The following is a 23085-nucleotide window of genomic DNA, read 5'->3' on the forward strand; positions in this document are numbered from 1 at the left end:
CCTCTGCCCCCTCGACGGCAACGGCGGCAGAGGAGAGTGGAGGTCTGCGACTGGCAACGGCAGCCTAACCCAGCAGAAACCTTTGCTGCTCCTGGGCCCCCCCGCTGCCCACCCCCTGAGTTTTCCCCTTCCCCCCCGAATAAAAAAGAAACACTTCTATTACTAAAAATAATAAGACAAGATGAGGGTAGGGTTTTTGTTCAGGTAGTCATATTAGGAAGCTAGCTAATAAAAAAGTGTACATTCAGTGTGGGGGAGCGAGGGGCGGTGGGAGCCGGGGCGGGCGGGGGGCCGCCCCCTCAGAGGATGGTGCATTTGCCTTTCTCCACCCAGGGGTTGTTTTTCATCAGCTCCGGGTTCAAGAAGGGATCTTCTGGAATGCCGTCCTCGATCCACTTCACAAACCTGCGGAGAGGGGAGCGGAGGGGTGGGCACAGACCCTGCCCCGAGCGGGTTTGCCTTGCACCGAAGCAGTCTGTGAACGTGTCGCCGGGCGAGGGACGCGGGGCAGGGGCTGGGCGGCCGTGTCTGAGCTGGGGGGGCTGCAGTGCCCGGGGTAAATCCTGCTCTGGTGGGCAGTGAGCTGGGGTGCACCCTGCTCTGGCAGGCCGGGATGTCGGGGGGCACCCTGCGCTGGTGGCAGCGTGCATGAGCTGTACCGGTGCATGAGCTGTACTGGTGCATGAGCTGTACCAGTGCATGAGCTGTACCGGTGCATGAGCTGTACCGGTGCATGAGCCCCCGTGCATGAGCTGTACCGGTGCATGAGCTGTACTGGTGCCTGAGCCCCCATGCATGAGCTGTACTGGTGCATGAGCTGTACTGGTGCCTGAGCCCCCATGCCTGAGCTGTACTGGTGCATGAGCCCCCGTGCATGAGCTGTACCAGTGCATGAGCTGTACTGGTGCATGAGCTGTACCAGTACCTGAGCCCCCGTGCACCCACCAGGTTTTGGGATGGGGGAGCTGAGCACAAAACAAATTTATAACAAGCCTTTTGCCCCCAGCGTCTGTAGCTGCCCGTGTGCTGCTGGCGTGGGGATGGCCTTTGCGTTGTGTTTTAAAAACTTCTTTGCTGAAGTTGCTCTTTTTCTGCTCCCCCTTCTAAGAGCCAGCGAGCGATGGGGCCACAGGCTGGGTTAACTGGGGGGGCTGTCCCAAGCCCCTCTGCGGTGAGGAGCAGGATGTACAAACCGGGGAGGGGAATACCTTTCCATGACTCTGTTTCCAGGTTTAAGTCTTTTGAGCTCTGCCAGGGGGGGTCTGCACACTCATCTGGTTGAACTGGGACAGTTGGGGGGTCCCGGGGGGGCACCCGGGTGTCAGGGGGTCCCACGGCTGCTGCCACGTCCCGGCCACCACCAGAGCTTGGGCAGCTGGAAAGGAGCCGGCACAGGGGGGATTTGCGGAAAGGGGTACGGGGGCTTTGCGGGCACCGGCACTGGGGCTTGGAGGGCTTGAAGAACTGTCAGGGGACTAAAAACCTCTAAACCCGCCTTGTTTTGGGACCCCCCAGGTGCTTTGGAGGGGGAGGTTGGTGCTGGCCGTGGGGGTGGAGAAGAGCTGGACTCCGCTCCTGGCTGTGCAAAGCCGTGTCCCACTGCCGGGCCGGACTGGGGGCACGGGGGGGGAAGGGAGGGGAGGGTGGGCACCCACTCACTCGGGTATTGTCTTGGAGGACATCTCCCGCTTGTAGGCCAGCTGGTACTTCAGGCTTTCCACCTCCTTCTTCCACTGCGGGAGGTCCCACTCGTCCATGGTGGCAGCCGGGGGCTCTGCGGGGCTGCAAACGAGGACATTGGTGCCGTTTCCCACGGCCGCATCCTGCCCCGGCCCCCCACAGCTCTGCACCACCCAAAGCGGGGTCCCCCAAGATGGGGACAGCACCCTGCCGCGCTCCGGGGGTGGTTTCCAGCCCCATGGTGGAGCAGCCCGTGGCTCCGGGAGCTTTCGGGGTTGTTTTCGTAAGGCAAAAGCTGCGCTTACCTGCGGGGTGCACGGCCAGCCTGGCACGGGGCGGGTGCCTGGCGCTGCCCTCTTGTAGCCATGCCGTGTCCGTGGGCACATGCAAAACCCGAGGACCCGGCCAGATTTGACTGCAATTTGGATGGTAGTATTGCTTGGGGTGGAGAGTGGCAAATAGCAACTGGAGGCTATTTGGGGAAGGGGGGAGTGTGTGTCTGTCCTTCTCCTGCCCGGCCGCGGCCCCGAGCGGGGCCAGGAAGGGTTTTGGGCATCCTCCTGGCTGTGTACGCAGCCCTGGAAACAGCTCGCGTGGACGATCACCTCTGATCTGGGGAGCAAGACCGCCCCGCAGCAGTGGCCCTGGGTGCTGGCTAATGGTAGGGACATGCATGATAGGGAAACTGAGGCACAGCAGCTGATGGGTCACGAGCTGTGAATGTAGTCGCATGAGATCTTCTGCAAGCACCTGGCTCCCTGTCCCACCCCAAGAATCGGTGGCACAAGGGGACCTTCCCCTGCCTGTGGCCGGCCGTGACCCCAGACCCTCACGCAGAGGGTCAGGGCAGCACCCGGGGCAGCTGAACCCCAGGGACACCCACGCTCCCCGTCCCGCACCCCAGACCAGGCTGCAGCCCCCAGTGCAGGGGCAGGCAAGGGTGCTGCATGCTGGGCACGAAATCCAGCCACGCACCGGCACAGCTCGAATGCAGCCACGCACCGGCACAGCTCGGCAGCTGCATGGGCTGCCCCAGCCCGGCTTCTCTGCAGAGCATCCCCCGGAAAAATAGCCAGGCATGGGAGGAGGGCAAGCACCCAGAGCCCAGCATCCCCGGCTCCTGCGGTCCGGCCTCCCCAGGGCTCCCGGTCCCTGCCGGCGGCTCTTCCGGAGGCAGATGGGGACCAGCATCCCCATCCCCGCTCCAGCCATCCCAGCAGCATCCCAGCGCCGTGGCCGAGCCTTCCACCTACCTCAGCTGGAAAAGGTGTTAGTGGGGAGCGGGAGCTGCGTCCGTCCCCGCCGGCTCGCCAAGCCGCCCTGGCCTTGCCCGCGCTGCCTCCCGCGAGCGCTCTCCTCGCTGTCGGCGAGCCCAAATCCTCTGTGTAATCTATTAATGCACGGCCGGTCCAGCTGCCTCCAACACGGCAGGAGCCGGATAATGGGAGCGTCCTCCCCCCCGCTGCTCCCGGGGGATTTGGCTCCGCTGAACGTGAGCGCCCGGGATGGAGGCAGCATCCTGGTACCCAGCGGCCGAGCTGCCGAAACGGGGTTACCCCGGCCTCCCCTGTAGCCCTGCAGGACAAAAGGGGCCCGAGGAGGAGGGGGGTAACGTGTGGTGGGACACAGCGGCACCCCAGGGAGGCCCTTGCTCCTGCCTGCATCCCTGCCTGCATCCCTGCCTGCATCCCCGCGAAAGCCAGCCGCCCCATGGCTTTCCCCCAGCTGCTCCCACTGTGCTGCCCCGGGATTTTTGTGTTTCCTCCCGCTTCCCTGGTGCTGGTGGAGCCGGGGGCAGGGGGCACCGGGGGTGCACCTGGGGAGGGGTTGGGGGGGGAATGCAAAAAGTGAGCAGTTGGAGACTAAACATATGGCGGGTGAAGGGGCAGGGTCAGCACAAGGGGAAAAGGGCAACAACATTAAAAAATAATAATGTGTGACTTACTTACTTACAGGGAGGGGAAAAAGCCCACTAATAGTTGTTAGCAGATTAAAGGCAACATAATTGATGCAAAAGCAAAAAACACAAAGAAGTGAGGGAGGGAAAAAAAAAATACACCCCCCCCCCCCCAAAAAAAAAAAAATCCAGAACACCACCTCCTACCCTTCATTAAACAACCAAATAAAAAACCCAAACCACTTCAGGTAAGCTTTGCTGCTTAAAAAAAAAAAAAAAAAAAAAAAACAAAACCAAAAAAACCCAACCAAACAACCAAAGCAAGGTTTGCACAAAGAAAAACTACCCCGCTGCTGCCCGCAGAGCCCCTGCTTCCCCCGCCCGTGGCCCGTGCCGCCCCCGGGAGCGGAGCCCAAGGCAGGGCCCCCCCAGCCCCCGGAGCCTCGGCTCGCGCCCAGGGAGCAAAGCCCCTGCGGTGCCCTGGGCAGGCAGGGAACCGAGGTGAAATATAGGGGTGTGTGGCTGTGTACATATACACACACACACACACATATATATATGTATATGTATATATACACATACATATATGATATGATAGTGTGTGTATATATACACACACACAGAAAAAAAAACCTGAGAGAGCAAGAGAGTTTGTGTGCGTGCACATATACACACACACACGTTTACACATACACACACACACACACATATATATATATGCATATATGCACACAGTATGTATGACAGTGGAAAATATATATTCATATTATATGTATGCTTGTATGTAGATATAAGGTATAATTTATATCATATTTAGATGTCATACATATTATAAACAATATATTATGTAATGTACATAAATATGATATATACACACACACACACATAAAACCTATATGTATGTGTGTATATATAGATATAAAAAATATAAAAATATATATACGCACACATATAAGCACACATATATAAAATATATACATATATATAATATATATAATATATAAAATATATATATACACACATATATACACACACACATATATAAAAATACATACATACATATATATATATAAACCCCCATACATATATATATGTATTTTTTATATATGTATGTATAATACATATATATATGTGTATATATATGTGTGTGTGTGTATTTTTATATATATATATATAAAAAAGATACATATATTTCCAGCGAGCAGGAGGCTGATGCCCTGTGACACCGGCTTGGGCGAAGGAGCAGCCACACCGGCCTCTGCCCCGAGAACGCGCCGAGAGCAGGCGGGCGATGAGCGTGGGGCCGGGGCCGAGCGGGGCTCCCCTGCCAGCCCTCGGCCTCCGCGGGCGATCGATGGCCGTAAGAGCCTCCCAGCAGCCTCATGGAGCCGCCGGCCCTCGTCCTGCTGCGAGAGGATGCTGGAGTCTGGGGCTTGGCCAGGGATCGATGGAGCTGTTTGGGGCCAGACCCTGAGCCCGCTGCAGCCGTGGCACGAGGTTTTTCACCCAAAAGAAATAATAAATATATATTTTTTTATTGCCACACCAATGCTGGGCTTTTCTTGGTTCAAACAGCCGCATGGCGCGGGGCTCCTTTGGGGCGGCTGCGGCTCGGGGCACGCTCCCCGTGCTCCAAACGCTGCCGGTGCCTATTAACGAGGTCAGCGATACCGAACCGCAGATTATCTGGCTGTTGACATCAATCGTAATCTCCCCGCGCTGCCTCCAAACAAATATGGGAAAGGCTTGGCTTTAACGATAAAATGACACTGGAGATGGGTTATTGGATTTCCGTGGATTTTTCCGGGGTCTGATGGCAGCGAGGGCTGAGCGGGGCTGGCAGGTATGGGGCAGAGCCCAGCGGATTTAGGAGCCACTATCGACACCAGCCCGAAGTCCGGGGGTTCATCAAGCTCATCCCTCCTGCAGGCAGCATCCGCCGGTGCCGGGCTCCCCTGTTGCAGGCAGGGAGCCCCGTCTCGGCCAAGCAGGCAGGACCAGGGCAGCGTCTGCCCAGCCCTCGGGGGGCCTGGGACGGATCCGGCCACAGTGGGCGGGCGGGCGGCAGCCCCCAGCACGGCAGATTGCAGGGCCCGCATTAGCTACCCCCACCGGCTTTGTAGATTAAAGAATTATGAACTCCTGAAGTTTTGCAATATTAATGATCGTAGCCATCTGTTAATCTGGCAGCCAGCAACAAGCTGGTTTTTTACTTCGCTTAGTCCAGTTATTAAAACTGAGTATTTTTGGCCTGGCAGGCAGCTGGAGGAGTCCTTTGTGTCCCAGGGTAGCCGTGCAATGACTTGCATCCCCTTCCTTATTGCTGGCCCCACGTTATTTAGGCGGGGGGAGAGGAACTCTGCCCGCAGGAGCTGGCCCGCGGGCAGGGAAGGGGATGCTGTGTGTGACAAACGCAGCCTGCTGCTACGCTGAGCACGACGCAGGGATGGTGTCTGGGGGCGGGGGTCCGCACCAGCCACGAGCCGACAGCCCCCCCACCTCGCAAAGCCACCCCTGGGAAGCACGGGGTCTGCCCTCAGTGCCAGCTGCTAATTATGGCTCTCTTTGGGATGGTATTTTAGATAACTCTGTTCTCAGGTGCACACTCTAAAGGGATAAACTCATTTAGCAGGTTAATTAGTGTCCTTGGTAGAAATGGTACCAGCACTCTCCCAGCCCACGCGGCAGACGAGGTGGGGAAGCGTAACGCAGGCAGGGGCAGTGTGTTTGGGGGTGGCCCTGTGCATCCCCCCCAGCTCCGCTGCTGCTGTGGCTATGAACTTGCTCACTGACACTTTTCCTGTACAAATCCACCATCGCCCACATCATTGAGACAGTAAAACTGCCCTTCAACATCTCTCTTCGGCTCCAGAAAGATCTCAGCCTCCTTGTCCAAGCGTAGCCTGTCAGGCTGTGCATCACCGTTCCCCCCTTGAGCAGAGGTGGAAGAGCCACAGCGCTTTACTGGCAGCACAAGGCAGAGGGGGTGGTTTGTTTGTTCTTAAATATTACACTGCGAACTCGCCCCTCGGGCCTGTAAACGATTAGTTTATTAGCAATGTACTTCAGAAACCCTATCCATAATCAATGGTGATGCACATACTCAGAAGAGGGCTGCTAACTGCTGACCACAGCCAAGCAGCCCCTTGGCCCGCAGGTACATTATGCTCCTGGTTATTCCCATGCCAGACATTAAGAACGTAAGAAAGTTTCACTATTTTCAGATGAAATTTTACTTTCGATACAGGCACTTACTTGCAAATGTTCTATTTATTGTTTGGCAGTATCAGCTGTACACACAGTTGCTAAAACTGCAGAGTTCTGTTTGCTAAAATACAATATTTGGCTGAGACAGCTCTAGGTGCCCATTTTCCTCTCCAAACGATGCATTTCAATTGTTAATGAGCTCTGGGCCTCTCAGTTGTACCTGGAGCAAAGCAGATGAGGATTAGCCTTCAATTTACCTTTGGGGTTATACAAGTCATAGTCTCAGGGTAGGGGGAAGATGTTTTCTGCTGTGGTTGACTGTAATGACTATACCTATCCAACCCCTGTTCAAAGTCAAGTGCAGAGTCATTATCTATAGTATTATAGTATTATGTCATTATCTATAGTACAATCCTCACTATAAGGGCTGCTATAATTCATTAAAATCAGATAAATAATGAATAGATACACTATTTACTTACAGTAAATAAGCAGTTCCTAGCCTTTCCTTGTGATGGTAAATCCAGGCTCAAAGGGGTAACAAAACACCCTCTCCCTCCTGCGCCCATTCCCACACAGCGCCCCAAACACTACACCCAGATCAAGTCCAGTCTGATATCGGGGCTTACTTGGTTTTGCCGTTATCTTTACACCCACAGCCAAGTGAAAAAGCACAATATAACACCCTATGTTAGCATGCTCGGGGATGAACAAGAGAGAGCAGGAGGTTTCAGGGCAGTCGGCTGCCCAACGTCTCTGCATGACTGGGAGAGCACCCAGAGAGCGTTACAGGCCAGGCTGCAGGGGGAGAAAGGAAAGCTTCTACAGCAGGGCAAAGCAGAGAACATAGATACAGCGCCTACGAAGAAGAGGAGTGTTTGCAGCCTCCCTCCTCCTCACCCGTAATAGGAACAGGGACCTTCTACTGCTCAGGTAGATGAGGTGAGAAAGATCATATTATTAGGAACACGCAAGAAACACGTCTCTTGGAAACTGGGGTGAAACACCACAGTGCATCTTTAGTAGCACAGACCAGAATGAGACAGCACATGGCCAGCCCTGCCAGTCAGCAGAACCAGGTTCCAAGTATCAGGGGACTTCACTGACCTCTGCTTGTCCTGGCTGAACTTGAACAGCATGAGATAAAGGTACAGCAACTGTTTTAAAAAAAAACAAAAAACCAAAAAAAAAACAAAAAAAACCCACCAAAAACCCCACACAGAACCAACAACATAACAACAAAGTTTCTAGAGTTTTACTTAACATTGTGTTGATTTAGATACATGTACACTTTTGTAGAAAGCTTGAATAACAGCGTAGCTTATTTAGGGTAACAAAAGCTGCAAAAGCCACTAAAAGCCTTAAATGTGCAAAATACAGTCATCACATTAAGATTTTATTCCCGACTGCCAAAGCAGACAGGTATCATAGCAGGGCAAAGAAGAGTATAAACCAGGCTAGAAATATTTCTCTATTTCTACCTCCACAGTTGAAAAGTTAACTCTTAAACTTACCACTATAATAAGGATTTGGGAAACGCAGAGAGCCATCAGCACCTGTCTAACAGTCACCTACCGTAGAACATAAAAACAAAGCCCTGCAACTGGAAAACCCTGAAAACTAGATTTTTTTTTTAATTATTCAAACAAACAAATTTTTGGAAACAATTAATTTTTTTTTTATTTATCAAATAAAACAAGCTATTTACTGCATCAGGCCTTCTTGAATCTAACCAGATTCAGCAAGTAAGAAAGCTTCAGTTAATGTCCTTCAGCCTCAAGAGTGGTTAATTTTTTTATAATTATACACTAAATAAAAGAGGGCGTGCAAACCGCATTTCGATGCATGCTGCGTACACCTGTGGAGAGGCCGTTTTCCTTTTTTAAACTCTTGCTCTCTCAGCAGTTCTTCTGCTGCAGACATCTCGCCCACAGCACGTCTGTGCAACACAACAGAAGGAAAGACTTGCGGTGCTTTCTACTTCATCCATGTTTCTCTCCCCTCGTTCCCCCCGCTCAGCATCTCTCTGTAGTCTGGCTTTTTAAAAACTTAAACCTGCTACCTCGTTAAACAACTGCTTAATACCTGGACCTGCAAGAAAGGAAATTTCCAAAACACGTCTGCTGATATACAGCCACTGTTCACCATCTTAACCTAGGATTTCAGTTTTGGATTTGTCTGGAGTCAGTTTTTAGCTGAATGTTTTTGGAGATGACAACCAAAGCAGAACGCAAGGGAATCCAGGAAGAGATTTCTCAGATTAAGACAAATTGGAAAATATTCCCGACGATTTTGCCAAATTACAGTTTTTCAAAAATGTTTATGAACTTCGAGACTTCGTGATGAGCTGCGGTGCCAAGGGGCAGGTGCCTTAATCCCTGGGCAGAGAAAAAAAAATTAGTTAGTATACTTCAGTAATTTTTATAATAAGGTTATAATAAATGACATTGACATATGATATATTTGACACATGATATATCAAATGATATATTTAAATATTGATACGCTTTGTTGTTAAATTCTAAAATACAGAGATACTCACTGCATTGTGAAAGAAGTTGCAAAGATGCTTTGCCCACGGACACCTGAAAAACAGATATAGGTTCTGAATCCATTTTCTCATAGGGACACAGATTCTGAATCCATTTTCTCATAGGGACACACCTGCCCCCAGTTTCAGCCACTCTGGAGTTTTGCATTGATCAAAGCTTTACAAGAAGGCTAATCAAACAATTCACTTCAACTTCCAAACGGAGATGATTTCAGCATCAGATGTAAAATAATTAAGACAAAGATAGACCATAAGAAACAGGATTTCACCCGATTCTCTTGGGTTACTGCTAGAGCATACTGTAAAGCCTCACAAAACAAAAAAAGACAATTAATGGAATTGCAAATTTGTTAAATACAGCTTAGCTCATACACAGCTGAATGAAATTAAGTGTTTTATTTTCTCAGCTACACACAGCAAAGGCTGGAAATAAAAACCAGACAGAAGCCTTTCACAAAGAAGGTCAACTTACACGTTCATGCTTTCCACTTAAGACAGCTACTAAGAAGTGAATTCTCAACATTACTCCGCTGCCATCACCTATGTGTAAATTAAAAGTGCCAGAGCAGGCAATTACTCTGCCTTCCGGTCTACAACCACAGAGTCAATTCATTTTAAAACTATTACGTCGATGTATTGAAGTCTATCACTCTAAAGCCTATAATGCTTTACTGCATAACACAGGAGAGCAAGGATTATACTTATCACCAGCTAGTGGTTTCAAAAGTGACACATCAGTGTTTTATTATAATGTGTAACCTAAACAAACTACTCGGACTTTTTCACAGCTCTGTTTTCCCCACCCACTGAAGCTTTGCGCTGTGCAGAGCAAGTGGTGTCTCTTCTTTTAAAAAGAGTATAAGAATGACAGGCACAAACTTAATGCTGTCCTCAGTTTGCATTACAGTGCACATATGTTCCTGAATCTTTAGTTCCTGGTGGGCATCTACTCCCTCACCACCATCTGAAGCATTTCTTACAAGATTAAAAGAAACGTTGACATCTGTTCACTGTCATCTGACATTGTATTCTTGTAGATACACAATAATATACATTTTGAGCTACTTTCAACTATTTTCTCTAAATAAAGTTTTATGCAGTATTATGCCTCCTTAGAGTCCAGTAACTACTTTGCTGTAAGTCCTAATTAAGGTCTTTGGTGGTTGTTGATGACAATGATACTTAAATAATAGAAGTAGACTGTACCATGTGTAATCTTGATGACTGGTCAGGGTTGCCAAGAGCAAATAACATGGTTTTCATAACACTGGGCACTGGGAAGCGAGAAGGCCATTTGGTTGCAACAGGTAACATAGAACAATTTCAAATCTACCCAAAACATCGTGTTCAGTATGTTTACCACTGCTAATAACAGGGAAGAATAAAAAACAAGGATGAGTTGTGAGTTAAGACTGTTAATTAAGAGAAAACTACCATCAGTGTTGCAACAAAATGATTTTCTGTTTGGCTACGATGAAGATTCACACTTACATATGCAGGTTCTCTGTAATAATATTCAGAGTGAACAGGCCAATGGATTGCATCTTCTTATGTCTGCATGTCAAGAACAGGCAAAGGAATTCACCCACGTACTGGGGACCAAGGTTTTGCCACCTAAGCAATGCAAAACCAGAAAACAGAATACAGCTGTTCAACAGAAACAACTTTCCTATTGATTCCTAGCATCTTATTTGCATTCTTGACTTGCCCAAAGCACTGGGCTGGCTAGTTTCAAAGAGCTAAGGATTACATCTCTGCTAAACGTTACTGCTGCAGGACTGCTCTTGCTGTTTCCATAAACAGACAGGCTTCAGGGAGCAAGGGTTTACTCACAGTTTTAGCATTGTTGCTTTCTGACGATTTAGATCTCTCAAAATCAGGTTGACAGTGCCATGGAGAACATGTTCTTCATAGGAAAGATGGTCCAATAACAGCCTCAGAGCCCAAAAGTTATTCTAGGAAGAGACAAAATAAGACCAGTGATTTAACCTAATTGCCAATCATTTCTTAAAAAACAGAATAAATTAAAGGTCAGCAAAGCTAAAGGGGAACAAAACCAAGTTAAATTTGTCTAAAATCTCCAAGTTGGTCTTACACGGATTTTAAATATCATTTGCTTTAATCTCTTAGAACAGAAATCAGTATCTAGGACTCACCCCAAAAGCCAGGGCTATCTCTAAGAAGGAAGTCAAGTATGGAAGATCACAAAAAAGCATCTGTTGTACTGCTTGCACTGCGAGAATAAGACAAGCCTCATGGTGCAACTACAGGAAGAGATATCAACAAGAAGAGACATATATTTAAAAGCCCACTTTCCCACTACTTGTGTGTCGTATCCAGTCAGACAGGTTGGATGTCAGACACGACATCCACAAGAATCTCAAAGACCAAAAGAAGGGGGAATAGAACAGGTACGTTATTTACATAGCATGTTTCACCTGGTGCTCTCAAAGTCCTCACAGAAACATGAAGTCTCACACTGTCACAGAAGCAGAAGTAGAATTAATGGGAAAAAAAAATTCTGGCCCAGTAGTCACATATTTGGAGAGTAAGCTAAATGTGATTTCCTCAAAAGAAGTAAAAGAATAAGATAGTTCCTTAGATGTATTGACTGTATTTAATAAAGAATACATTTCAGCCCATCTTTAAAGGTGTTCCACTACACTTGAAACCATCATTCAAAACAAGTCTAGAAATTCTGGGCTATTCTGAGTTTTGAGACAAACACACTGTGTCAAGTCTCAAAGGACAGTCTCCAGTTTGAATCAAACACCACAAGATTACCCTGTGAGAAGTTCAGACAGAATCCATTATTACCAACACTTCCACTTTAAAAATGCATAAATTTGGACAGTGATGAAGTAAGACTTTTCCTAGGTTGAAGACGGTGTCAGACCAGAACAGACCCTAATAGTTTTCCTACCTTCAGATATCTGCTCTAGCCTTTAGACTGTGCTAAGAAGAGTCTTATGCTGACTACCACCCCCCAAAAAAAAAATCTTCAAGCCCCCTCTTAAAAGCTTTTCATAATAATCCAACTGTTTTTAATACTACTGTATCTTCAAGCACAATAAAACAAATGGTAAATTTCCTTATTGCCATGTGCACACTTACATGAGGAGAGAAAATAGCAGGTGGTAAAGAAACATTAATTTTTGCCTTCAGTTCCTCCAAAAGGCCACCACTGGCAGCGAGCACTCCCTGCAACAGAAGTAATGAGTCACAAGTAAAGAGGAAGGGTGTCCAGACACACCACAAACAAACAGTGCCCAAGATGGTTCTTTAATGTACTTTAACTTATTTTTTCAGCATTTTTACAGGTGAGGTTGACAAGGAAAGCTGAGGCTCTACAGCACTAACCAAACCAAATCACATAACCTCTTCATTTTAACCTACTATGCTTAGGAGACAGTTATTTCTGTTCTCATGAAGAAAATACCCAGATACTGACTCTTTAGGACTACCCGAACACATTTTTCTTAAACTGCTTTCCTATCCATTTTGTTATCTGATCCATCTCAACATTAAAAGATACAGAATCAGTATTACGCATTGAGCTGCAAGCAGATTTAATGTGTTTACTGTCGTGTTTAACACTCCTGAATCACAACATTCTGCAAAGTGTTACATTTGGCACCTACCACTGCAAAGTTAACCTTAGTATTTAGAAGAACGAGCCAATGCCCACATCAAATGAAGTCTTGTATAAAACCAAGACAACAGACTCTCTCATTTCACAGTATTGCTTCAGTTACCTTCTGGAAGTCAAGCGGTGGCTCTTTCAGGGATAGGGGATGTAGGTGCCCACTTTTCTCCAGCAAACTGCTACTACCCAAAATCATGATGAGGGAACTCCAGCATTTAGGCTGAAACACAGCAGAACATTTGTTTACAAAGTCAAATCCGTTCACGGAGGTGTGAAATAGTCAGAGAGTAAAGGGTTCTGATAGTAAATCCTTGCGTTAGAGAAGTAACTGCACAAAACAGGTAATATACAGAAACACTCGATGGGCCATGGAAACACAGTTTTAATAGACTCACATTCCTGTATAGTGACACATTGCTGTAAAGGAGCTTGAGCGCCTGCTTAATTAGAACACCATCTTTCAAGGGAGACCCTGCAAGAAGAAAAAATCCAAAAGATATTTTATATTCCCTGAATAACTGTAGTGTGAACACAAACAAGATACTAACTTAGTTACAGATGTGTTTCTGCAGAAACCTAACAAAAAGAGACAAATAAGTGCCTACAGCTATTTTACAATTTTTTGTAGGTTCTGAATAGAAAACCAACATCAACTGTAAAATGCTATTCCGGAAAGCTGCAAAGAACTGAATACAATTTAGACTAAGCCATCGCAGCAGGTAACCCAGAACAAAGTCTTCATTATGTACATCACACCACAGTGCGATACACGCTATCAGTATCTCACACGTCTAAGAATTCTACTAGTAGTTGAACATCTCCAAAATAGATCTTTCATTTCAGAATACACCTTGACAAGCAGCACGCACCAAGACAGGTGATCACAGTTATCAGTGGCTGAACTAACGACAGAATGTAATACACAGACCGTGAAACCCTTTCCATCAGGAAGCTTTTATTCTCAAGGTCAAGGCTAAGACATACCATAACGCTAAGTTACACACTGCCATTGGTAACGCCATGATGTAACAGAGAGGTTACAACAGAGAGGTTTTAATAGGTTGCTTTCAGCAAAACAACTTCACAGCTGACAAAACTAGCATTTTGTGTGAAGTGTACTAAACAAATTCATGCTCAGATATAACGGAATTCTTCCTGCCTAGTGTGATGTACCATGCTTTAGGCTGGACAATTTATAGTTGGGTTCAGAGTCCCCCAGAATGTTACCAGATTTAATGAAAAAGTAAAAGGTGTAATTAAGTAAGGTTCTAAACATATGTAAGCAAGAAATCACACTTGCCAACTGTAATCCAGGGCCCAGAGTCCAGCATATCCTTTCCAGTGGGGACACTGCCTGTTCTGAACATCTTCAGGTAGACTTCGAACTGAAAAGGCGTTATCCGGCAGGCAGTGCAGCAGGCGAGGCTATTGACGGGAAACAACAGCGAATGCGCAGCATCGAGGAAGTCTCCAGTTTTGCACAAATAGAATGGGATTTTATCTCGAAGGTCCCTTAACCTGGAAAGGAGGAAGAAATGAATATCTGATTTGCATTAACATGAAAGTTTTACAATATGTATCTATAGATCTGGTTATGCTTGACCACTAATAAGTTACATCCAATAAGGCAGAAGTTAGTTGCAATGCAGTATTACTTCCACTTAGCAAACAGCTGCCGAAATCCTACGGCTTTTCATTCTGACAGTTTATTACACATTGTAGATACACAGGCTGGGACACAATCTTAAGGCAAAGAAACAATAAAAAAAAAAAGCGCCATTTACCCTTTGGTATCATTGCATTTCACAGCTCTCAGGTAGCGAACAACTTCTTTATAGCTGGGGAGGAAAAAGAGGGTGAGTAGGAAGAGGAAGGAAGTGCAAACCTATATACAGGTCAATCAAATATCTGCTACAATTAATGAAGCAAAACAGTAGATCTTCCCACACAAGAGACATTGCACAATAGGATAGAAATACAACTGGCAGAAAGACTGTTGGAAATAAGTTCGAAGAAGCTATCCACAGATTATCTCTGTACTCTGGCAAAATAAAACAGGAGGTTGCCTTTCAATTTAATTCTTTAAGTGGACTGTATTCTTCTGAATACAGACTTCTGAAGACCCAGAAACCAGAATGCGCTTTTTTGGCTGTCTTCCACCTAGTCAGCCTTTGATGAACAGAATTTGTTTTAAACACCAACATCTAAAACCTACTGGGTTTATGGAAACAAAGAAATTACCCCTTCAACATTCTTTCCTGGTCCTGAAGTGTTGAAAGGGCTTGATTCTGCTTTGAAAAAACTTCAAAAAGCTACCGGCCTTGTTGATAAGAAGTAATGGGCATGAAAAGCTTCAAATGTGTCTTTGTTTTGTATGTTCCCCCATTACACAAACTGCAGATGTTAGGAAAACACTATGCTGCAGTCAATACCATGCAAAATGTAAAAGTTGAGTTCATAAAATGAAAAACCCAAAACAAGACCAAACCGATCTTACTTCTTTTTGTCTACCAATTTCTCCACTCGAGCCTCTATAACAGGGAGTGTTTCCCACAGAAATACTTTTCTTCCTTTCTGTGTTCTTTGACCAGTGATGTTCTGCCCTTTTAAAACAGTGGTCAGTAATACATGGTCCCATGGCACAACATTCAAGCTGGAAGTACAAAAAGATAAAGTAATTTTTAACTATGTTTTGTTTGTACACCACAATTTATTTCCCTTGAGTAACGTGAAGATTTACCAATAAAACATTTTGAGGTTTACAGCTTGCTTCTGCGGGGGGGGGGGGGGGGAAGCTATATGGACAACAACTTAGCCAAAGCATCAAACAACTTTTCCTGTAAGGAAATACAAATACAAAGCAGCCAATACTGAAATCTTCCTATAAAATGCTCACACCTAACACTATCAGTGAAAGAACCATTCGATATAGCTGTTTTCAAACCAGGCAACTGTATAAAAATATATTCTGTAAACAAAAAACCAAAGAACATACCTATTTGAGAAGCCAAAACAGTGACATGGAAGTGAGATGGACTGAAAAAAATTAACAAATTTTTCATACAAATTTTTTGGAAAGTCACACAACACCAGCATCCTCTGAAGTTGTGTTGTGATCCTATGTTTTGAAAAGAAAAAAAAAAAAAAAAAGGAAAAATCAAAATCTCTTAAAATCAGATGAATTACTATTAAGTTGTTGTGTTGTTTTTTTTTTAATCCTATGGGAAACCATTCTAGGGAAGTTTGGGGGTTTTTCTGGTTAAGTGTCAGACAGTTTGGATCTATATTTAAATTAGTGCTTTAGGATTTGTAGTGAATAACAGTATTGCTCTTTTGTTATTATTTTTAAACACCAGTGAAACCAAGGTTCTGTGGTCTTAAGTTTTAAAACAAAGATCCCCAGCGAGCATGTGAGAAACGCTGCAGCAACATATGATGAACCCAATAAGCAACCTGATCAACCCGAGCTCCTGGCAGCTTCACAGCTAGTGAAACCATTTTTGTCTTAACTGAAAACTGGAGATAAAACACTGACCCAAAGAAGCGTTTACTCTTTTAAAACTGGGGGAGGGAGGCAAAAAAATTACTTTAAAAGAATAGCAAAAGGAAGAAATTTTAAAAATTCAAGAATAGTAATTTAAAGTGAAAATGGATATAGGATTTAGGTTATACCTGTCACTAGTTTCAAATAAGAGGGGAGAATATATAATTGTTTTTGAGTGCTCCCGAAAAAAGTTAATTCTTAATTCATTAACCTTCTGTTGCAAGTGAATTTTGGGTTAAAGGTGAAATACAAAGCTAAAATGAGAACTGAATTAAGCCAAGTGAGCTAGATGTCCTCATTCATCAGCCTCTGGGGGAACTTTACTATGTTACATCCCTGACTACTCCATCCCAGTGGAGTACAAGGCTGCTGTTTTGATCTTTAACAGACACTATTTACTCTTTGGCTTAATAACCACAAGTAGCTACCTGACACCACCTTCTGGTCTGGCCTCACAGAACACTCCTAGACTACAGTCGAAAAGTAATCCATCTTCTTGGCTTTGAGTTCCCCATTGAGTTATTCTCCTTTGAGGCAACAAAGAAGGGTTTGTGAATGTTTATGTGGCTCTAAATAAGGCAGGTATTGCCCTTGTCCTTCACAGAAAGGAACTAATATTCAACAGAGCTTCTAAAAATCCTGATTTGTAGCGTTCAACTGTAGAACCTGATAGCACGCTGAGGTCCCTGCTCATTAGGCTGACCAGTGCACGTTATTGTTTGTATTCTTCTGCCTGGCCCTACCCAGGCAGCAGCAGGCTACTCTTGCTCTGCTCAAACAATGCCTAAGACAGTACAGTGGGGTCATGTTCCCTGACAAGGAGTTCCTGATGCTACAGAACCATGAGATTACACACCTGTGCAAATTTACTTTTGGCTTTTAGGAGCTAAAGCATTCACTTTTTTCTTTATGCCTTTGAATAGAAGTCATTTGAAATGCATTTTAAATGCAAGCAGAAAGTTTGCAGTCAGCAACCATCCCACTGCCATCCCATCGTATGATAAGACAAGTCTTACCTTTGCAACAGACAAGGGACAGCGATCTTTAATGAAGCAGTATGACCAAGGTTTTGCCAGCTTCTAAGAGGGGAGGAAAAAAGCACTAATTAACGTTTGGCTTGTTTTCCTGCCTTTTCCCCTTCTCCATACTCAACTGTTTAAGAAAACATTTTTTTCTTAAAAAGCATTGGGAGCTCTCATGCTAAGAAAAATTATTCTAAACAAGAGCTCAAAGTGTAAAACACCTTCTAGAATTAACACAGTTTTACAGCAGTATGTAATCAACTGAAGCACACCTCTCCCCCGACCCAAGCAGAATAAAGCAGTACCAAACCTTCTAACCTGCTGCGTTAGACCCTCATGGGCACATCTTTGCTTTTACAGGGCCTCTGAAGGGCTGTATATCATCATCCCACGGGAGGGCCAAACCACATCCCACGTAACTACAGTGAATGCTGTGGGACTCGTAATAAGCATACAAAGAGAGACCTACCCAAATAACGTATATCCAGCCTGCTCCTTGCAAACCTTGACAGTTCCTCAGAAAGAATTGCAGAGGAGCTGCTGTTTCTGCCCTGTCAAACCAACCCAGACCATGTTTACTCCTCCTTTATAAAAAGCCTTGAATTTAAGCCCCAAAATATTTAGGTTTTGCAAAGCAAAGCTCTGCAACCTTGCTCAAGCTACACAGTAATCAAGCATGAAACACCCATGATATAAACAAGAAAACAAACAGCACAAGTAGAAGAGATTGAAGTATTTAAACTCTGTTTTTATTTACTTATTACGCAGTCCTCCCAGCTGACAGGTCAGCCTCCAGACTTACGGGAGGCATCTAAAACTTATTACCCAAGGAACATCACACCCTCCCTTCCTTCCAGTTCCCATCTCAAATTCCTTCCCCTTGTTGGAGAATCATCTCCCCTCCTCATGACTCAATCCCGCTTAACTTCTTCCTCTCACCTCCAACCTTTAACCTTCTCTTTTCCCCAGAATTCCTCCTCATAACCAATCTCATTTCTCCCTTAGGTGTACTCGTTTTCCTCTCCCTGTGCAGCAGCCAGGGCTGTGATCTTTAGACTGTCATTACTCTTAATAAATGGAAACCAGAACTCTCTCACTTAGCCTCCTCCCTTTGAGGAGCAAATGAAGATTACACGCTAGATGTGGAACTGGATACTTACAAAGCAGGGTCTTTATGAAGTGCTATCTCTTTAGCTGCTCCCAGAAACATGACAGCAGCAGCTTTAGGACTCTCTCTTTCTGCCTGATTTAAAAATCTTGTTACCAGCGCAAAAACTCCAGAATACCTAAGAAAGTTAAGTAGTCTATAAGATAAAGTGTCTGCAATGATGTACTTTGTAAACAAATGGCAATTATGACCATTCTACAGTCTGAGAGCAAATTGACTTGCCTTTCCTTGAAAAGCATCTATAATATAGTGAAAAGGTATTTGCACAACCATTACTTTAAGCATTTTAGAGGCACATGCCATCGAGTAAAAGCTGAGCCCCATCCTAAAAAACAAATTAGTAAAAATAGAGACTTCACTTTTATGCTTTCCCACGTTATAATAATGAGGGATATTATCAAGTGTCTTAGTATAGCACAAGAGATGTATTTAAAGTTGTATTAAAGATGTATTTAAGGGGGTGTTTAAACTACATCCAAGTGCAATTTAATAGCTCACTGGCCAAGTAAGTTCTCTCAGCTATGTTTCTGCTGTATCAGGTGCCATGATTCTGATTATCACTTGACTAAAGGAAATCAAACCTGCACTGACTAGTATGTACCGCTAGTAGCCGAGTTCTGTTGTCACTTACTTGTATACAACCTCCATGTGGCGTGATCTGCAGACATTGCATTGCCCAGGAGGCAATTTTGGGAGGCAAAAGCATTCGTGTTGTGTGGGAGGCATTCTTTCTCCAATCAGATACTTATTATATTCCACAGAAAGTTCCTGGATAAATTTTATTAGAAGACTTCCTAAGAGAGCAGACAGATGTGAAACTGTTAGTGCAATTTTTTTATTTTTATTTTTTCAAAACTAAAAGAAAGACAATCATAAGCACCCCATGTAAAATATTTAGCAAGTAACTTGCACCCAGTCTTACTGGCCAGGAAAGCTTTCTTGCTTATTCCAGAAGGAGAAAAGCAGGAAAGTACACAAACTGGACCTGCAGACCTGTGTCTGGTCTACGTATGGCCCAGAAAGAGAGTAGCAACGGTAAGCTGCTACCTCAAAAATTCACCAAGCCTTCACAAGGAGAGTTGTGGACCAGACAAGCTGTCCATCAAGCCACAGACTGAGTAGCCACGGCAAGCCACAGGTCTCTGAGGACAGTATGAGAGCATAACGCCTACCACCATGCCGAAGGTCTGTGTCTATATCTGTGAGCTCCAAATTGAACATTACAAGAACACCAGCCAAGGCAAAGTCACGTTGGTCCTTCCAGAATTTGCTTTTGTTGTGTGCATTGCAGTGACAGAGGGCAGGGGTTGTCCAATTCTGGCACTATTTCATAAAACACAAAAAACAGAGAAAGGTTTGGTGGTTTTTTTTTTTCTTCTTTCTCCAGTTGAGCAAATCAAAAGTTAGTTCCTCTGAGTGAAAGACTACAAGCCATTTCATCCTTTACACACCTAGCCAAAGCTACAGTGAAATATTCTGACAGTCAGGGCAAGAGGCCAATATGGCCATAACTTGATATCATGGCTAACAAAAACCCAAAGCCAAAAAAGCCCATAGTAATTCACTGTCATTCCTGAATACCTCAGAGACACTTAGGGCTGGCACCCTCCCCAGTATAAACTGGTAACAGAGCACTGTCTTTGCATGTTTACCCCAACTTTGCTCACAGTTCAAAGTTTTCTGAATTCTAAGAAAAACCCAAACAAACAAGCCCCACACATCCAATTCCACCAACTCACCCACTCCCTCACTCTAGGTTAGGACAGTCTAAAAGTCTGACATTTCTCTAGTGCAGCGAGAAGCAAGTCTGATTTAGTAATCCGATTCCATGAAATGCACTGCGCGTCTAAAGCAAACAGGAGGTACATTTGCTTAAACCAAGTGAATGTCTACTCCAGCAATGGGCTGGACTACTAGAAATAAACCCAGACAGGGATCACATTTTAGTAGGATTGTGAAGCAGACAGATATCAACATTTAGTTAAAATAATCGAATTTCATGTATCATTTATTCTTTTAGTGTGCTTAAGAGTGATTTCTTTTAAAAAGACTGTTGAGTAAATTAGTTTACTCAAAGTTGTGCATTTCTTGATTACAGCTCTTCTTACCTCAGAAGCCAGTTTATCACAAATGTAGCAGTAGCACTGATTACAAATATCAGCATTTTTCCCAAGGGGTGAGCACGTATCGCATTCCATTCGCCTACAGAGTTGAAAAACAGAAAGTTATTTATAAAACAAAGTACATACTTCTCCAACTCTACTTCTGCTTTCAGCTGTTAAAAAGCTAACAAGGTTACTTGACAAGATGGACTAAATGTGGAAAAGGAAACCCCCATATTAACCTCCACATCACTGAACATACTCAAACGGGTGCATTGTACAGTCATATCTTGCATGAGGCATCACTTTTGCTTGTTTACAGAAAGTAACCATTAGTTCACATTCCTCATCCACAACTTCTTCAGATTTCTCCTCTTCCAGGGCAGACTTCTCTGAAGAAAAGAGAATATGCAGTGTAAATCACTATAAAGGTAACTACAACTTGATTAAAATTCCACCAGCTATTGACATTTATTTTTTAAAAACACCTTAAGGCACAAATTTTCTTACGATTCCATATGGTGCCAATAAGACTGGTGCAGTGGCCTAGCACAAAAAGCTTCCACACACTATCAAAACAGAGGTAATATAATCAAAAAGGATCCAATCGACATTGAAAAGGCCCAGTCTCAGCTAAGTTTGTAATAGTTTGAAACGAACAGCAGTATCCTTTAAGGTAATTAGTGCTGTCAAAGAAATCCCCAAAGTTACAACGTAACCAGTTCCTCCTGGTTTTATTTATTTTTTAAGTACTTTGTTTTCCTAGCTGCAGAAAGACACATTTCGAGCACATCACATAACATTTGACTTCGGTTTATTTCAAAAGTTCTTCACAGAACTTCACTGATGACAAGAGCACAGTACTTACCCAGTGGGTCTACTAAGAGAACTGAATTCCCAAGCGTGCTCTCAGCTTCATCATCGCTGATCAGGATTATGCTCTGCTCTTCCTCTTCTCTTTTCGATGGCCCCATGGTTATTGAACTCCAAATGGAAGGAACTACTGGGCAGCTAATAGGAGACAAGGATAGTTCCCACTTTGAAGGTCCTTTCCTCAGGAAGGGAAGAAAAAGACTTCTTCAAGACACAAACTCTTCATCTGTGTTGAGCAAGTTACACTAGGGACAGAAACGTTCAACCCTTACTGCAGCCTGCAGCTCAAAAAACATTGCAGTTTCCATCCAGAGCTGAGAGAACCCTAAAAAACAAGGAGGTAGGAACAGGAGAAAAGAAAAAGAAAAAAAAAAAAAAAAGGAAAAAAAGAAGAAAAAAAAAAAGGATGAGACATTGGATGGCGTTCCTTTGGTGGGAGCACCCTTGAAAGAACTGCCTCAGGGTAACAGCTATCGTTAGCCACACGAACTTCGCTCTCCCTTGCAGGCTGCGTGCTGGAGGCCCCAGAGATGCCCAGCGCAGACCCGCCTGCTCCCCCCGCCACGCTCCCAGCCCCCCAACCTCCCACAAGCGCACCCCCACCTCACCCCGCCTCCCCCACCCCCCTCGGCTCTCACGCAACAGCCCCCCGCCCCCTCCCCTCCCCCACCGTCCCAGCAGCCCCCCAACCACCCGGGTTTTCCCCCTCCCCAAGCCCCACGTAGCCCCCTCGCCCCCCAACTGCCTCCTTCCCCCCGCCTCCCACTCGGCCTCGGCCCCGACCCGCTCCCCACCCAACCGCCCCCCTCCGCCTGCTTCCCCTCGCCCCGCCACCCCCTCCCATCATGACCCACCCCCCCAGTTCCTGCCCGTTCTCCCCGGGCGCTCCCCCTCACCGTACGACCCCCAGCCCCGCTACCGTCCCGGTGGGCCCGAACCGCTCCCGCCGCCTACGAGCCGCTCAACCCCGCCACTCTTTGAACGAACAAGTGCTTCCGAGGCGGCGACCCCGGAAGGGGTCCGCGCGGTGACGCTATCTCCCCGCTACTTCCGCCCTGGCAGCGGGGTGGCAGAGGTGCGGTGGGGCCGCCATATTTGTTGAGGGCAGGGGCTGTGTGCCTCACGCCTGCGGGACGCAGGGGCGGGTGAGGGCCCGGGTCCCTCTCCGGGCGGCTCCCACAGTGTTTAAATAAACCCTTCATCCTCCACAGGCTGTAGAACGAGAGGGAAGTCAGCATCAGTGCAGGGTCCTGCGGGTCCTCTGGACGTGTGAGGCCCTGCAGCAGGGGACGAGGGAGGTCGCCTGCCACACCTCGTGGCAGTGAAGCCCCACTGCGTCTCCTGTGGCCTTTTGAGGGGCCTCTCGGTGGCCCAGGTCCCACAGGTGACAACCTG

At 45.8% G+C, this 23085-nt stretch overlaps 2 protein-coding genes across 5 annotated transcripts; both read right to left on the reverse strand.

The window, feature by feature from the left end:
* Positions 1–299: 299 nt before the first annotated feature.
* On the reverse strand, positions 300–1757 carry GNG13 (G protein subunit gamma 13). Its single transcript, XM_075515355.1, has 2 exons — positions 1660–1757; positions 300–405 (listed from the first exon to the last, which is right to left on the reverse strand). Exons 1-2 carry the CDS (start codon positions 1755–1757, stop codon positions 300–302), a joined length of 204 nt encoding a protein of 67 aa, XP_075371470.1.
* A 6254-nt stretch (positions 1758–8011) lies between these two features.
* Positions 8012–22698, reverse strand: LOC142416073 (uncharacterized). Of its 4 annotated transcripts, none has more exons than XM_075515161.1 (20): positions 22587–22698; positions 21686–22015; positions 21080–21209; positions 20824–20917; positions 19888–20038; positions 19347–19509; positions 18708–18833; positions 17542–17604; positions 15977–16099; positions 15479–15634; positions 14766–14819; positions 14282–14499; positions 13377–13453; positions 13091–13201; positions 12450–12536; positions 11492–11599; positions 11169–11290; positions 10827–10949; positions 9327–9369; positions 8012–9162 (listed from the first exon to the last, which is right to left on the reverse strand). In XM_075515161.1, the coding sequence occupies exons 2-20, from the start codon at positions 21789–21791 to the stop codon at positions 9085–9087; spliced, it is 2133 nt and encodes a 710-aa protein (XP_075371276.1). In that variant the 5' UTR covers positions 21792–22015; positions 22587–22698; the 3' UTR covers positions 8012–9084. The 4 variants fall into 4 exon arrangements, with proteins under 4 accessions (XP_075371276.1, XP_075371278.1, XP_075371277.1 ...); XM_075515163.1 differs by having other exon boundaries at positions 21686–21828; positions 22587–22681; XM_075515162.1 differs by having other exon boundaries at positions 21686–21916; positions 22587–22662.
* Between the last annotated feature and the right edge of the window lie 387 nt (positions 22699–23085).

Source organism: Mycteria americana, chromosome 12 (genome assembly GCF_035582795.1).
Source record: "Mycteria americana isolate JAX WOST 10 ecotype Jacksonville Zoo and Gardens chromosome 12, USCA_MyAme_1.0, whole genome shotgun sequence".
In the NCBI taxonomy this organism is placed as follows: Eukaryota; Metazoa; Chordata; class Aves; order Ciconiiformes; family Ciconiidae; genus Mycteria; species Mycteria americana.

Bases quoted from the DNA above. Each gene is read 5' to 3' on its own strand.
- GNG13 (XM_075515355.1), bottom strand. From the start codon at position 1,757: ATGGACGAGTGGGACCTCCCGCAGTGGAAGAAGGAGGTGGAAAGCCTG. The intron at 406-1,659 runs GTGAGTGGGTGC...CCCTCTCCGCAG, and splicing joins TCCTCCAAGACAATACCCGA to GTTTGTGAAGTGGATCGAGG.
- LOC142416073 (XM_075515161.1), bottom strand. From the start codon at position 21,791: ATGGGGCCATCGAAAAGAGAAGAGGAAGAGCAGAGCATAATCCTGATC. The intron at 13,454-14,281 runs GCAAGTGTGATT...TTCTTCTTGCAG, and splicing joins TGGGCCCTGGATTACAGTTG to GGTCTCCCTTGAAAGATGGT. The intron at 13,202-13,376 runs GTGAGTCTATTA...GCTGTGTTTCAG, and splicing joins ATGTGTCACTATACAGGAAT to CCTAAATGCTGGAGTTCCCT.